Source organism: Zootoca vivipara, chromosome 2, assembly GCF_963506605.1.
Source record: "Zootoca vivipara chromosome 2, rZooViv1.1, whole genome shotgun sequence".
Classification (NCBI taxonomy): domain Eukaryota; kingdom Metazoa; phylum Chordata; class Lepidosauria; order Squamata; family Lacertidae; genus Zootoca; species Zootoca vivipara.
The window spans coordinates 1739438-1756113 of NC_083277.1; the positions used below are offsets into that span (position 1 = coordinate 1739438).

At 54.6% G+C, this 16676-nt stretch overlaps 1 protein-coding gene across 3 annotated transcripts; it reads left to right on the forward strand.

The window, feature by feature from the left end:
• The first annotated feature begins 1268 nt into the window (after window positions 1–1268).
• Window positions 1269–15875, forward strand: RGL2 (ral guanine nucleotide dissociation stimulator like 2). Of its 3 annotated transcripts, XM_035107419.2 has the most exons (18): window positions 1270–1529; window positions 1899–2046; window positions 3416–3514; window positions 3926–4161; window positions 4693–4752; window positions 6382–6667; window positions 6987–7202; window positions 7715–7818; window positions 8252–8336; window positions 9901–9978; window positions 10103–10177; window positions 10792–10824; window positions 10937–11058; window positions 11949–12041; window positions 12442–12571; window positions 13024–13269; window positions 14129–14243; window positions 14833–15875. In XM_035107419.2, the coding sequence occupies exons 2-18, from the start codon at window positions 1930–1932 to the stop codon at window positions 15036–15038; spliced, it is 2301 nt and encodes a 766-aa protein (XP_034963310.2). In that variant the 5' UTR covers window positions 1270–1529; window positions 1899–1929; the 3' UTR covers window positions 15039–15875. The 3 variants fall into 3 exon arrangements, with proteins under 3 accessions (XP_060124545.1, XP_034963310.2, XP_034963311.2); XM_035107420.2 differs by lacking the exons at window positions 1270–1529; window positions 1899–2046 and adding an exon at window positions 2781–3095; XM_060268562.1 differs by lacking the exons at window positions 13024–13269; window positions 14129–14243; window positions 14833–15875 and having other exon boundaries at window positions 1269–1529; window positions 12442–12714.
• Window positions 15876–16676: the final 801 nt, after the last annotated feature.

The window sequence follows — 16676 nt, forward strand, 5'->3', positions numbered from 1 at the left end:
ATCTGCACATTACTGGGGTCTGCATGGGCCACTGGCCACATGAGGCTTCTTTTTTACTTTGCCCGGAAGATGCAGGAGCAAGGCCTTTGCCTGTGTAGAACCATAGAAGTGTAGAGTTTTGTAGGGGCCCTGCTGCGGGTTCATTGGGTCCAACCGCCTGCAATGCCAGAAATCTTCCTTTGCCCAACACGGAGCTCGAACCCGCGACCCTGAGATTAAGAGTCCCATGCACTACATGCCATTGCATGTAGAGATCTGTTCTGGTTGCTGATTTGCTACTGGGCCGAGCTCACAGAAACATAGAACGGATCCTGGGGGTCATCTAGTCCAACCCCATGCTGAGAGCTGGATTCCAGTTTACCAGTGAGATCTGCTTGACCCCAATGCACCCGCTTTGCAACTTTGATCGGCGGAATTGGCAGTGCTGCAGGTGTCACATCATGCCATTTCTGCATCTGTAAGAAAATGGAGCTTTGGAACTCCCTGCCTATTGACACCCAGGCAGGCTCCTTCACTGGTACAGCTTTTGGCACCTGCTGGAAACATAATTGCTTGGCCAAGATGCGTAGGATGTTGACATATTCCATGTTTAAAATAGCTCCTAACAGCGTTCATCATTGTATTTCTTTCATAAACAACTTGGAGGGTTGTGGATTTTCTAAAGGTCAAGCGGTCTACAGTATACATTTTAGGAAATGAAATAGTTTTGACTCCTGCGTGGCAGGGGGTTGGACTAGATGACCCTTGGGGATACCCTTCCAACTCTACAATTCCAGGACTCTGAATACCACATATTCAGTTCAAGGGATGTGCCCACACCATTTGTGGAGTCACACACGCAGGTGGCAGTCTCAGCCTGTTTCAGCAATTTGCACACCTCTCCAGCTTCCCTGCACGAGCCGGTTCCACGTTTTCCACCTGCCCTCTCCTGTAAAGTCAGAGGACCAATACCTCCCTCCCTCCCTCTCTCAATACTGGGGCTCCACACTCGGAAACTAGTTCTGCAATTTGTCATAACTCACATCAGCCCAATCCTCCTTGCACTCCATCCCAGGCTTTCGCTGGAGCTGACCTCGCCTGCATCGACTTCCCCCCTGGGCTTTGCATCTGCCACCCTCAGTCCGTGAAGGCCGGTTCCAGGTTTTCCTTCTACTTCCTGACTCCGATTCCAGATCTTCCTTAGCCATTCCTGGACAAACTCCAGTTCCGTGGTTTGGGGCTGCTCAGGGCTTCCTCTACTCTGGCTCTGCCAGCCTTTCCCGCTCCCTTCCCGAAGTATAATCCAGTCCCGGGGTTTCCTCTGCCGGCCTCTCTCTCCCCAGTCTTCTGGCTCCGCTCCCAGAGAGTCCGGCTCCGGTTTCCCCTTCCTTCACTTTGTCTCTGGCTCCGCTCCCAGCTCGCTCCGCTTCCGGACTTTCCATCCTGCCCCCTCCCTTATTAGGCGCCTGCCTGGGTGAAAGCAACGGGACACTCCTGGGTCCCTGCCCTGCAGCCCAGCACCCCATGGGGTCCTGTCCTCCAGCACCCAGGTGAGACCCAGCAGGGAGAGGGCTGGCACCCACGGGAGGATCTGTTCCTCCAGGGTGGAGCAGAGTTGGAGGGAGGGAGGGAGGGTCCCCAAGGGTCATCCAGTCCAACCCCCTGCAACGCAAGGGGCAGAGTTTTCGGAAGGAAGGAGGCAAGAGTTTCTAGCAAGCGGTTTAGGGTGTTTTTTTAAAGTTTTGGGGTGGAATTCTTGCCCGTGGGACCCTCGTCGCAAGTACCCTTAAGAGGAAGCAGGTTTGCAGTTAGGGTTTGGGGTGAAAACGAGCCAGGGGACGGGCAATAGGGTGGGAGACACTCCCCCCCAAAAAAAACCATGGGGAAAAACACCCCCTCCCCTGCTTCTCTCCCCTCAGCTGCCCTCGGGCGTGAGGGGAGGGGGTCCGGATGTTCCCCCGCTCTTTTCGCCACCTGCTGGACGGGGCAGGGGACGCCGGTGTGACCCTCAGCGCTTTCCGGAGCAGGACCCCCGAGTCGGAGCGCGGACCCCCAACTCCTGAGCAGGTCAGTAGAAGCAGGTGTTTGTTGGGGTGGGGGCGGGGTGGGGGACGCATGCAGGAGTTGTTCTCCGTGTGAATGCTTGGCAGGTGCTGGGTTCAAGAGTTCCCTCGTCCGTGCCCACGAGCCATAGAAGGGACCCCCCCAGGGAGCATTGCCCCGGGTCATCTAGTCCAACCCCCACCGGCTACTTCCAGAGGTGACCCCCCCCATTTGCAGACAGGTGTCCCGCCTCATTGTGCGGCTGCGTCCCAGGAGCTGGTCCGCTGGTGGGTCGTGATCCCGCTGCCCTCCTCCTCCTCCGCCTGCCTGCACTGCAGGGTTGGCGCAGTGAGTCTGTTTGCATATATTTTAATGTATTTTTGTATTTGTTGGAAGCCGCCCAGAGTGGCGGGGAAACCCAGCCAGATGGGCAGAGTATAAATAATAATAATTATTATTATTCCCTGGCAGACCCACGGTGTGCAGGCTGGGACAGGTGTGTGTGTGTGTGTGTGTGGGAGGCGAACACCTTTGATCCAGGCTGGGCACGCCTTCCCAGCTGGCAGCTGCACCTGTTGGACTCCGGCCTGCCTCTGTGTGCATGTGTAATAGTGGGGCTTCCAGGCAAAGGGCCTGTTGTTGTTGGGGGGGTTGGCTGAGAGAGACACAGAGAGAGCGAAGTGGAATCTGGTTTGGCCTGTTTTTGGGGAAGTCCTCTGTAGGGCGGGGAAGGGGCCGGGCCCAATCCTGCGAAGCGGAAGGAGGAGAGGAATCTACACCGAAAGGGAGGCAGAAGACAAACACACACGAGGCCTGGTGGGGGGCCAGGATTTCAGCCTGGGCCCCCCCATCCCAACCCTCTTTCTGTCTCAGCTGCTGCCCATCTTCTGTGGCAAATAGGAGCCCCCTCGCCACTGGGGGCAGGAGGGGGTGCAAAGGGGGACCCTGCAGGGGGGTGATCTGCCACCCCCATGAAGGTCTTCCTCCGCCTGGGGGGCTGCCTGGAGCCGGGAGGGGGCTCCGCAGAGGGGGCGATCCTCACCCGCACCCGTTGGTACTGCCTGCCTGTGAAGGTAACGCTCAGAGGGTTTAATGGTGTGTGTGTGTGTGTGTGTGTGTGTGTGTGTGTGTGTGTGTGTGTCAGAAGCCAAGGTGGTGCAGTGGTTTGAGGACTTGGGTTCAAATCATCGCAGGGTGGTGACCTCGAGGCCAGTCCCTGCCCGTCTCCCAGCCTGGCCTACCTCTCAGGGTTGTTGAGGGGGCGGCTTGAGGGACAGAAATGCAATAGATCCATAAATGAATAGATATAAATGAAGGAGCACTCTTGTGGCAGCTTGGGGGTGGGGAGGAATTGCACACGGGCTAAAATGTCTTTTTCCTCCCCCCACCGCAGCCCCCAGTGACCTTGTGGGAGGAGAAGGAGGAGGGTGCCATCTACACCGTCAGCTCTCGGCTGCCAGGGGGTGCCAACAGAGCCAGCCTGGTCTCTGGGGTAAGTCGTGCCCCATGCCTGGGGGGTGGGGGTGGATATTGCCAAAGGAAGAGAAGCATTAAAAGGCGTATCACTTACATTGCTGCGTTTCGTGGCAAGGGCGAAACGTCACCTGTTGAATTTCTGCCTGTTGTGCAACAGTTAGAGGCCCTGGTGGTGCGCAAGGAAAGTGAGGGAATGACATGCCCTGCCCTCCACAGGACGAGGAGGAGGCTGCCTCCGTTTACAGAAAATTGAAAAGTTGGGAGGGGTCCCCAGAGGTCATCCAGCTCAACCCCCCGGCTGTGCAGGGAGCCACTGCTAAGAAATCCACAACATATCAACCTCTGCTTCCAAACTGAGCCTCCTTCCTTGTCATTGGAGCCCATCCCTTTCTCTTTTTTGTTGTGTTGTTCCCCCCCCCCCCGGCAGGGCGAGGACCCGCCAAGCACCTCGGGTCACCTGGGGGCTGCTGATTCCACGGCGCTGGGGGTGTTGGGGTCCCCAGCCGGCCGCTCTCGGGTGCTGAAGGCTGGATTGCTGCCCCGCCTGGTGAGGCACCTTCTGGAAGCCCCTTCGCTCGGAGACACCTGCTACGTGCCGGCCTTCCTGGCCACCTACCGGACTTTTGCCACGCCCGGCTTGGTCCTGGGGCTCCTGCTCGAGAGGTTTGCAATGGAGGGGAGATTGTCGGGGGGGGGGGCATAGCTGCCAAGTTTTCCCCTTTCTCCCGAGGAAGCCTATTCAGCATAAGGGAAAATCCCTTAAAAAATGGGATAACTTGGCAGCTATCGGGGGGGGGGGGAGGGAACGTTGGCAGTTCTGTTTGTTTGGTCAGCAAGCGGAAATCCAGCAGGCGCAGCTTGTGAGGCCAGACAAGGGCCAGGGAGACCCCGGCTCAAATCCTGCCCCACACTCCACATTGACTCGAGCGGCTTTGTCTCATGGCCTGGCCTACCTTGCAGGGCCACTGCAGTGATAGCTCAGGAGGGAGGAGAGCGTTCAAAGGCGTATCATTAACGCTGCTGAGTTTTCATGGTAAGAACAGAATGTCACCTGTTGGATTTCTGCCTGCTGGGCAGCTGTCTGAGGCTGTGGAGCCGCACCAGGAGAGGAGGCGGGTCGCTGGCAGGGCGAGAGAGTAGAAGGATTACTAAATTCATTGAGTCCCTTGGTTTTTCTCACCCCTCCCCCCCCAGGCTGCAGGCAGTTGTGGGTTCAAGTTCAGACGCTACCCCGGAAACAGCAGACCTTCAGCGGTGAGTGGGCGCCTGCTTCCTTTTCCCTGCTCCCCTGAGTAGTTAATAACAGCCCCCCCCCAAAAAAAATATCCCTCTCCACAGCCTAAATCCATTTTTCAAGCTAATTCCTAAGCAGCTTCTGGGCTCTACGCTTGCCCTGGACTCTCTCCTCTCTCCACCAGAAGGATGGCTGCCTGCCTGTGTTTATGGTATGATTATGAACTAGGTAAGGTCATTGAATCATAGCATTGGAAGGGAACCTGGCGGTCATCTAGCCCAACCCCTTGCTGTGCAGGAATCTCAGAGGTCACTGTACTCGGCACGTGCTCAGAGGCACAGTGGTCGTCGCAAGCCTTTGGGTTCTGGGTTTGAGCTCCTTCTCCAGCCTTGTTTCTTAACAGCCTTACATTAGTGCAATGTAGAAACATATAAGTGTAGAGTTGGAAGGGACCCCCTGTGGTCATCTAGACCTGCCCCTGCCAGACAGGAATCTCAGCCAGGAGAGGTGGCCCTGCAACGTTCAGGGAAGGAGACGCCACCACCTCCGGCTTTCGCATGTCTACTCAGGAGTAAATCCCACTTGTTTACGCCTTCGTGAAAATATTTGTACAGCGATACGTCTTTTTTAATGATAGGTCGGTATATACATATTTTTAATAAGTAAATAAAAAAACCAGACATCAGTTTACCGTTGAGGAAGGATTTATATCTATTCTATTCTTATTATTATTAGGATTTATATTATCATCCATCAAAAGCTTTCAGGGCAATTCACTAGATAAAAATACAATATTAAAACACAAATAAATAGTTGAAGCAAAAAAAAAGGCCAAACGAACACAAAAATAGCCAGCCAGCCACCCCCTTCCAGGCCTGGGAGGTTGTCCTCCTGGGCTGTCCCCTTTTGGAGACAGGACACTAGGTCAGGAGAGGGTCAAGCAGGGCTGCTCCTTTGAGCCTTCAGTGAGAAGCGGGTGCGGGAGACGACACCCTCCCTTAAATGCTCTGGAGAGATGAGGTGGTGAGGCCAGGGCACGTGGGCTTGGCTCCCTCGCACGAATGAGTCACCAGAGACTCCCTGATCTGGGAGGCTGCACCTGCTGCTGTCTGGGGTAGGGTGTCTCTGAGGCAGGTGCAGAATAGGGCAACTGGAAAGGTCATAGAGCAGGGGTAGGCAACCTGAGGCCCGTGGGCCGGATGTGGCCCAATCGCCTTCTCAATCCGGCCTGTGGACGGTCTGGGAATCAGCATGATTTTACACAAGTAGAATGTGTGCTTTTATTTAAAATGCATCTCTGGGTTATTTGTGGGGCATAGGAATTCGTTATTTTTTCTTCTTCAAAATATAGTCTTGCCCCCCACATGGTCTGAGGGACGGTTGACCGGCCCCCTGTCATAGAGCAATAGAAGGGAAGAGTCCCACCCCCCTGTAATGCAGGAATCTTTCGCCCAGCATGGGAAGTCACAACCCTGAGAGCTATTCTATGATTCTATGACCAGTTGTTGGAAACCACAGAAAGGGAGAGGGCTCTTGGGTTCGAATCCCACTGGCCAGTCCTCTCTGTTTGGCTGCTGTGCAGAGGTGGGGGGGGGGGCTTCCTGGGGTTCCAGCAGCCACAGACTCCCCCCACTTTCCCCTCCTCACAGGGCCCTGGGGTCTCTGCTGTGCTCCTGGCTGGACGGTTACCCGGAGGACTTTGTGGGCTTGGACGCTGGCCTGAAGGAGCAGCTGGGAGCCTGGCTACGCTGGGCCCTGGGTAGAGGATCGGACCCTGAGAAGATCCTCCTGTCGGCCGGCCAAGAGGGAGCCCCCAAGGGCCAGGAGGACCCCTGGGAGGACAAGGGCATCACAGACGAAGGGCCCCCCGACCCCCACTACATCCTGGGGCTCCAGGCGGAAGACGTGGCCGCTCATCTCACTGCGCAGGATGCCGTGAGTGTGACCTGGGGGGATCCTGCAGGGGTTCTGGATGAGCTCCACAACCCTCTTTCTCCCCTCTGTCACGGCTCACCCTCCACCTCTACAGGCATGAGGACTAGAGACTTGGGAGGTTTTGCTTTCTGTCAATGAAAGCTCTTCTTCCTGGTCAGAGAATCCCTTGCCATTCACCCAGCCTGCATTTGAGGGGCACAGTTTTCAGGTCCCTTTTAAGCCAGCCTGCCAGTGATTGGGAGCTTTTTTAAGGGGGTGGGTCTCTCCTCTCTCCCTCCCCTCCTTCAGCTTCTTCTCCCCTGCCCCCCCTGCCCCCCAGGAGCTCTTCCTGCGCCTGGTGCCCCACGAGTGCCAGGGCCAGCTGTGGTCGCAGCGTGACAAGAGGGGCCGCGAGGGGGCCTGCCCCTCCGTCCGCGCCACTGTGGCCCAGTTCAACCGCGTGGCCAACGCTGTCGTCTCCTCCTGCCTGGGCGACACGGAGCTGCGGGCGGCGCAGAGGGCACGGCTGCTGGAGAAGTGGATCCGCGTGGCAGAGGTGGGTCCGCCTCGCAGGGAGGGTGTCGTGGATGTTCCTTCTGTTCCTTTCCGGCTTCGTGCTGGCTTAAGCGTTGTGCACCATAAGCCGCTTTGAGTAGGCTTAGATCATAGCAGGATGATGGAATTCATAGAACCACCAAATGGTTAAGGTTGGAAGGGGCCACCCGAGGGTCATCCAGCCCAACCCTCTGCAGTGCAGGAATCTTTTGCCCAACGCGGGACTCGAACCCATGACCCTGAGATTGAGAGTCTTCTGCTCTACCGGCTGAGCAATCCTGAATGCAATTATGGAGTTGGCATGGGTATATTAACAATAAACAAACAACAACAAATTTCCTGGGTCCATGGAGCAGTCTTTGCCAACTGGGTAGCTGTTTTATCTATTTATTTGGAATGTTTATAAGCTGCATTTGTTGTTGTTGTTTAGATTTAAACACGTAGCCTTTGCATAAAAACCTCCCAGGAAGGAGGTTTCCAGACCCTTTTCTTATTTTCTCTTTCCCGTCCCAGGAGTGTTTTCTCCTCCGCAACTTCTCCTCTCTCTATGCCGTCGTCTCTGCACTGAAGTCCACCCCTTTGCATCGCCTCAAGAGAACCTGGGAGGAGACATCCAGGTGGGCCCCCATTCCTCTGCTTCAGAGCTCCTTCCCCTCGCAGAACCATGCCCCCTCCCCCAAATCTCTGAGACCTTTCTCAGAGACACCCTGAGCTTCTTCCCGGCAGCAATAAAAACCAGGCTGTCATCTGCCCTGGCCATTCCCCTCTTCTTGCTCAGGTCCTTAGGTCCTCCCCCCAAAGTACTTCTCTTCCCTGCCAGGCACCCTCCCTTGCCTCTGGAATTGTAGGGTTGGGTGAGACACCTATGGGTCATCTAGTCCAACCCCAGAAACACAGTTAACCAATGCAGTGGAGGTGTCTAGGGAGGTCCCTACAAACACACAAGCCTGATCCCTCTTAGGCAGGGCGCAGCCCATTAAACTCCTGGGGTGCGGTTGGAGTTTTAGACTGCTCTACTCAGCTTCTCTCCCCTCCCTTCATCATCTCCAGGGACTCCCTCCGCTGCTATGAGGAGCTGAGTGCCGTCTGCTCAGAGGAGGACAACTACAGCCAGAGCCGGAGGCTCCTCTTCCAGGTGTTTATTCCACGTTCTCCGCAGAAGACAGAATCGGGAACCAAAATGACCGTAACAGATTGGAGAACTGGGCCCAGGCTAAGAAAAATGAATTTCAACAGGGACGAATGTCAAGTTCTGCACTTAGGCAGGAAGAACCAGATGCACAAATACAGGAAGGGGGACACCTGGCAGCACAAGTGAAAAGGATCTAGGGGTCTTAGTGGATCACAAACTTAACAGTGTGATGGCAGCAGCTCTTCTAGGCTGCATCAAGTCTAGTGTCCAGATCAAGGGAAGTCATAGTCCCACTCTATCCTGCCTTAGTCAGACCACACCGGGAATACAGCATCCAATTCTGGGCACCACAATTTAAGGAAAGGATATTGACAAGCTGGAAGGTGTTCAGAGGAGGGCGACCAAGATGATCAAGTGGTCTGGAAACTAAGCCTTATGAGGAATGGTCGAAGGAGTTGCGTATGTTTAGCCTGGTAAAGAGAAGACTTGAGGGGAAACTTCAAATATCTGAAGGGCTGTCACATGGAAGAGGGAGCATGCTTGTTTTCTCCTGCTCCGGAGGGTAGGACTCGAACCCACGGCTTAAGGTTACAAGAAAGGAGATTCTGACTAAGCATCAGGAATAACTTTCTGACAGGAAGAGCTGTTAGGCAGGGGAACAGACTCCCATGAGAGGTGGGGGGCTCTCCTTCCTTGGAGGTTTTTAAGCAGAGCTTGGGTGGCCATCTGTCATGGATGCTTTAGCTGAGATTCCCCGCAATGCAGGGGATTGGACTAGATGACCCTTGGGTCCCTTCCAGCTCTAAGATTCTATTATTCTCTCCAAGGTCTCATTCTGCCACTCTAACCACTCCACTACCCTGGCTCTTGATGTCTAGAAAGTGGTGGACTTCTAAACACACACACACACACACACACACACACACACACACACACACAGGCTTTCCCCTGACATAAAAATGTCCAGAGTTTTGACTTTTGTGAATTCCAGTTCCTAATCTGTTGCATCCTGTCCTGAGGCAATCCCTTGCATCTCTCAGCCAACCTTCTCACCTGGCTTGTTTATTTTTGCACCATCAATGCTTACAACCCTCACTTTCTGGGCACAAACCCTTCCAAGGCAGCTCACAAGCGGAAACAGAACACAGAAAACGGCCCGTGAAAACAAACATTGAAGTTCAGATGCTGAAGCAAAAGAGGATGGGGTGTGCCGTGTTCCGCTGCATATCTCCGAAATCTGGGACGTGGCCTGAGACTCATGGCTTTGTAGGGTCGGAAGGGACCCCCAGGGGTCATCAAGCCCAACCCGCCCGCAATGCAGGAATTGCAGCAAAATATTCCCTGGCAGAGGGCCATCCAACCTCTGCTTGAAAACCTCCAGTGGGGGAGAGATGTTCACCTTTCGGGGGAGTCTCCTACTGAACACGTTTTTGAATGCAATTTGAACCGATTTGCACATTTCGCCAAGGAATTTATCCTAAAATAATGCAGTTCTGAATGCAATGTTCACTGATAGGTTCCTTTTTTAAAAGCCCACCCCTCTCCTCTCCTCTCCTGTTCCCCACAGGATGGCTACCCTCGAGGGGCTGGGGCGGACCCGATCCAGCGCAGGCAGCAGCGGAGATCTTCGGAGCATCGCCCCACGGTACCCAAACTTCAAGAGGAGGGGGAGGCTAGGGCTTGAGGGGTGGGCTGCAGACGGAGCCAGGGATGAAGGGGTCCTCTTCCCTGTCTCTGATCTCCTTCCTCTCTCACTCTCTTCCCCGCAGGGCGTGGTTCCCTACCTGGGCACTTTCCTCAAGGACTTGGTGATGCTGGATGCAGCGACACGGAACAGGCTACAGGTAAGGGGGAGGACAGGGTGGCAGGCGGGAGATGCCAACCACGAGCAGGCCGTTCGGCAGGGGAACAGACCCGTAGAACTATAGAATTTTGGGTTTTGAAGGGACCCCCGAGGGTCATCCAGCCCAGCCCCCTGCAATGCAGCAATCTTAACTCTTTCGGAAAGGGCTAGGCTCTCCTAACCTCGGAGGTTTCTCAGCAGACATTGGATAGCCATCTGTCAGGGAGGCTGAAGTGACCCAGCTGCCTCCAAATGCAGAGGTGGATTGGCAGGATGTGAGGATTGACAGAGCAGCAACTCGCACAGAGAGACAACCAGGGAGTCCCTTCCCTGGGAGAGAACTTTGGGGCGGGAATCCCAGCAGCCATGAATGAATGAAGGAATGAATGAGCCAATTAGCCAATTTCATTGGGGCAAATGAGGAGGTCTTAGGCTGCACTCCAGAAACAAGCGCAATTTAGGAATTACTTCTGCGGAAAGCAGGAGGCAAGCGACTTTTGCTGGCCCTGGTGGGGCTGGAGCTGTCTCCTGGGATGTCATTTGCGCTCATTTCTGGAATAATTACGGGTTCCTTCCCTCTCTACGATTCTACCGTATGACTCTGTCTCTTTGCAGAACGGGTACATCAACTTCGAGAAGCACCGCAAGGTACGTGCCGTATTGGAAGAGGGGAGGAGCATGCAATGGGCACCCTCTTAAAAATGGGGGGCACCTTCTATTATAAATGCCCATTTTTCTTTGTGTCTCCCCCCCCCAATAGGAATTCGAGATCCTCACCCAGCTGCGACTGCTGCAGGCCAACTGCCGCAACTACGCCCTGAGCCCCGACCGGCACCTCCAGCGATGGCTGCAGCACCTGCCCCGACTCAGCGAGGCCCAGAGGTGGGTCTGAGGATCCCAACCGAAACCCAGCCCCCTCTTTGGCCCTAGAATCCTAAAACGGTTGGAAGGGGGTTCCTGGAGGTCACACGGCCCACCCACCCCCGATATGCTGGCCCCTCGGTTTGTGCAAATGTTTAGCTGGAATTTGTGGAGAGGGGACCCCCCCCCAGATAGCATGCAGACTGACCCCACAAAAGCCCATGACCATATGAGCATCACCAAAGTTTGTATACTGCTCTTTATCTGTAAACTTCACATTGCGGTGAAATAAGTTTTTGGATAGCGCAGGCAGTGGAACGGTCTCCCTCGAGAGGCGGTGGGCTCTCCTTGGAGGTTGGGATGCTCCTCTGTTGTGGATGCATTAGCTGAGATTCCTGCAAGGGGGTTGGACTAGATGACCCTTGAGGTCCCTTCCGACTTGGAAGATCCTATGATTTTATGACCCTGTCCTTCAGAAGCTCCTGATGAATTTTTCACAACGGTCCATGGCATCTTGATTCTGGAGTAAAGGGGCCAAGCCTTCAAGGTGCCGCAAGACCCTGGGCGGTGGTCAACAAAAGTGTCCCATCACCTCCAAGATTTCCGCAAGGCCATCTAGCCAGACGCCCTGCAATGCAGGAATCTCAGCTATAGAATCCTTGACAGACAGCTTCAAAACCTCAAAGGAAGGTTTTCCCGGCCCCTCTCCTTCCCAGTCTGGTCCGGAGGTTTGGAGGAACCCCTGGAACAGATTTAGGGGGGTTATGGGGGGCAGGATCCATCCCTGTCCTGTAGTTTTTGCTGCAACAGACTGAAACACGGCTGCTGTTTTCTCTTCTGGGAATTAATTACTTTTTTGGGGGGAAAGTAAAATATTTAAAGCGGACATTCTCCCTCTTTCTCTCTGCCAGCTACCAGCTCTCCTGCACGATTGAGCCGCCTGTGGAAGGAGTGACCCCTGGCCGCCCCATGAAGCCCACCGTAGTGATCACCCACTGCGCAGAGTGAGAGGCGGGAAGAGCCCAGGGGAGATGGGAGGGACCCCCAAGCCCAACCCCTTTCCAAAGAAGAATCCATGACAGCTGGCCATCCGTCCTCTGCTTTAGAAACCTCCAGCAAAAGAGAACGTCCAGCACCACCTCTTCTCTCCCTCCAACCTCTAATTTTGAAGCTTTCTTTTCAAAGCACAGATAATAGAATTGTAGAGCAGGAAGGGGGGACCCCCAAGGGACATTTAGCCCAACCCCCTGCAATGCAGGAATCTCAAATGGCCACCCAACCTCTGCTTCAAGACCTCCCAGGAAGGAGAGTCCAAATCGCAGGTGTCCAGCTGGAATCTTAAAACCCACTGAAACTTCTCCTGGTCCTTTCCCAACCACCAACCGCTTCTCCTTTTCCCTCCAGCCTGGCCACCTCGATTGGGATGAGCACCCTTGTCTCCTGGGACAAGCCCAGTTCCCCGCAAGCCCCGCCAGACCTCCTTCTGCCTCCACCTGCTTCCCCCACCCCCCATGGGCAACCGCAGCAGACCCAGGTGAGTTGGGGGGCCGGGGCGATGTCTTTCCCACCTGCGATTCGTGTGAGCTTCATGCATGTCTGGCGATCTGTAGGTGGTTTGCCACAAATAATAATAGATCAGAGAATTGTTAGAGCTTAACGGGACTCCTGGTGGTCATCTAGTCCCTTCAAAAGTACCTGGGTTTGGAATGAGGCCACTTTTCCCTCCCAGCGGCTGCCTGTTGGTGCTTTTATGTTGCATTTTTTTCATGTTGTTAACTGCCCTGGGATCTGTGGAAATTTAATAAATAAATAAATGAGGTACCTATAAGAAGTAACTATGCCAAAAAGGGGCATCATTGTGAATATTAGAACTGTGGGGGGAGCAGGGGGGATATTTCTCGAAGTCCCCCCCTGCTGCCGGCCTGTGTAGGCAGCACTGAGCAGGACAAATCCCTCGCTTACCCTTGCCTCCCGTTGCCTCCCCAGCATACGAAGTGGCCCTCCGTCTCCTCGCTGGACACGGCCCCGGAGAACGCCTCTCCCACCTCCCCGGAGGGCTTAGCCCCACCCCCTGCCATAGGGGGCACCTTCGTCCGGGGCCACCGGCGCTCGGCGTCCTGTGGGTCGGCCTACCCCATGGCCCTCCCCTCGGACAGTGGACTCCCCTCAGACTGCCGCATCATCCGCGTCAGCATGGCTCTGCACAACGGCACCCTCTACAAGAGCATCTTGGTGAGCAAGGGGGCAGGAGCCCTGGGGAGGGGGCCTGGCCAGGGGGTGGGCAGGAACAGCCTTTAGCTGGTCTGGATGGCCCGGGGGGGGATGTTCCTTCCTGCCCTGCAGCTCTACGGTTCCCCAACTGGGCACCTGCCAGCTGTTTTGTGCTACGACGTGGGACCAGCTCATCTGTGGCGTGGCCTGACCCCACCCGCACCCGCTCAGTTCCTTCGATTGCAGGGGGTGGGCTGGATGACACTTGGGGGTCCCTTCCAACTAACTTGATGTGATTCTGTGATTGGCTGAAGTGGCCCATTTGCAGGGGCCATGTAACACCCGTTCTGCGCCTGTAATAAAATGGATTTTCTGGTGTGGCAGCTCCTGACTGTGGAACTCCCTGCTGAGTGACACCAAGCAGATACCATAGAATCATAGAATCGGAAGAGACCCCAGGAGTCATCTAGTCCAGCCCCCTGCAATGCCGGAATCTCAGCTAAAGCACCCCCGACAGATGGGCGCTCAAGCTTTGCTGTTATCTTACTAGTGCCTCCTAAAAACTTTTTTTATTTTAGGGAAGCCTACCCAGAAAACGTAGAATGTGGGTGTCTTTTAATCTGTTTTTAGTTTGCTTTTTGTTTCATTTAAGGTTTTACATAGCTATTTTCACACTGTTTTACCAGTAACTTCATTATTTTTCGAAACCACTTTGTTTTGTTACAATCCAGCAGCCTGTAAATTTTATGAAATAAACTCCCAGTCAGCCCCAGTCCAAAAACTCCCAAGGGGCACCCTTTGAGCGAAGGCTGGAAAACCTGTTTCTTCTCTCTTTTTTTTCTCTATCTCTCCCTGTGCTATTGCTGCCTGCCCTCTGCAGGTCACAAGCCAAGACAAGGCACCGATTGTGATTGGAAAGGCACTGGAGAAGCACAACCAGGATCGGGTCCTGGCCCCCAACTATGAACTGGTGCAGCTCCTGCCAGAAGGCCGAGGTGAGGGTTGGACTAGATGAGCTCTGGGGGTCCCTTCCAGCTCTACAATTCTGTTGCAAGCATTTACACCGCTGGTTTTAACTGCTGCCTGCGGGACTCTGCAGTGTGTCAAATTGCTTTTAAGTTACAATTAGCTTTCTGGCACTTCTCCGGCAGCTTATAAATGTTTTGTTAAAAAATATTTTTCCAATGCAGCAGCACAGAGGACGATGCTTTTTAAACATTTTCCCTGCCTCAAGGCTGCCCAATGGACTTCAAAGTCTTTATTACCCTCCCCTTGTTTGTCAGCAGATTCTAATCCTGTCATCTTCTGATGTTGACAAAGCGGCAAAAATCTTCCGGCTTTCTATTTGGGTTTTACAGAAAACGGCAGCTCAGGTTCTGCAAAGCAACAGAGGTCTGGGAAAGCAATGCTAATAGAGGAGAGTTTCTTTTAGAGACAGAAAATGAGCTGTGCCCCTAGGAATCGCTGGTTCTGGCTTTGGGCGTGCCGTTTCCTTTTCCACCAGGGAACTCCAAAGACGGGCAGTTCCTCTCCTTCTTCCACCTTGACCCCTTCTTGCCCTCTGTCTTCCTACCACCCCTGCAGAGCTGGCCTTCCCCACCACAGCGAACGTCTTCTACGCGATGAGCAGCACCTGCCTGGACTTCATGCTGCGACCCAAGCGCCCGCGGGAGAAGCCGCCCCCTCCACCGCCCCCGCCCAAGCCGACGGCGCCCAAGGGGGTGGAAATCAGTGCCACCTTCCCAAAGATCAAGGCCACCGGGCGGAAGATAGCCAGGGCCCTCTTTTGAGTTGGGCGGCAGGAGGACAGAGCGCTGCCTCGGTTTCCACTCGCTCAGGGCTGGCGGCCCATGCTGCCCTTGAGACTGTGGACATTATAGGGTTGCCAGAGGGCAAAGCGGCGTCAGAAGTGGCCAAATGTTGGCAGAGCTGCGTTGGCAGGTCCCATGGCCCGTCCTGGCTGGCGCAGAACCCTGGTTTTCCAGAGTCTTTGAGGAACTCGATGCCCTTAACTGCTTGAACCCCAGGGAAAGGGAAACCAGAGGGCAGGACCCGATCCCACGGATGCAAACGACAAGAAAAGAGATTCTCGGTAAACGTTAGGAAGAACTTCCCGTTTGATGTGGAACTGGAAGTGGCAGAGTCACCTTCATTTTTTAAGCACAGCCATACCTGCCAAGTTGCTGTCGGAGAAATAAGGGACCGGGCCAGAAGTAGCAGACGGGAAGTAGCGCTACCGCCATTTTGGAACTGGGCGGAGCATGCTCAGAAGTGACTTTTGATGCTGCTTTGCCCAGTTCCAACATGGCCGCCGCGCCAGAATAAACCGGGGGAAAACAAAAAAAATCTGTTTTTTCAGCTAGGAACAGCTGGGAAAACGGGGATTTCCCGGGGAATACGGGAGACTTGGCAGCTATGAGCACAGCTTGCCTGGCCATCTGGGATCCTTTAGCTATGGTTCCGCCATCTCAAGGGGCTGGACTAGATGACCCCTGGGGACCCCTCCTGATGCTCCGTTTCTGAGCCCATTGTCCGATTCCCAGTGTCAGCACCTTTCCTTTCCTTCATCATGCCATTTACAGCTTAGTTGGGCAGAGCACGGGGCTGGTAAGGTTTACAGGTTCGAGTCCCACCTTGGACCTCTGGGGTTGGACTGGATGATCCTCAGGTGCCTTTGAACTCTGCGATTCTAGTGAAATCCCTCCCCTCTAGCTCTGGGGAAAAGGCTGCGTTGTTGAAGACACGGATGTTGTCTCTTGCTTGGAAGAGTTTCCACCTGCTTTCTGCACTTCCTGTTGCTGTCTTACCGTGGGCGCCTTCTCTCGGTCTGGGCTCCTCCCACCCCCACCCCACCTGCCCCAAGTGCCTTAACTATCAATGGGAGGGTTGCCAAGTGGCCCTGGGGGGGGGGGGAGGGCTTGGTGGGTTGCCCTGTTGATGGCTGCTGCACAGATCCTTCCTTTTGGACCGGTGGGAAAGCGGAGCAATTGTGTGTGTGTTTCTCACAGATCCCAGATGCAAACTGCCTCCTCTGCTAACCTCAGCTGCCCCATATCTCAGGGAGGGTGCATGTCACTCTGAGGTGCACTTGGCCCCACCCGTGCATCGCTGCGCTGAGTGCAAATTAACACTAATTTTTTTAAAAGACGGCGCTATGTTGTGAGGCTGTGGGGAAGGGTTCGGCCTGACCCATGGCCAAATTTGTCCTTCCTAAAGCGAGGGGAAAACGTCACCTGTGGATCCTGATGCTGGTCGGAAGCTAACTTCAGTTAGCTGCATGGCTTTCCGCGGCCTTTTTACACGGACAGTCACTTTGCAAATTCCACTCCAGCCATCCTCAGGTTGGGATCCCCTCCTGGGGTTTTGCACTAAATTTCCCATCAACCCCAACCAATGACTTCAAGGAGGTTCCGAGTAACATCTTTCTG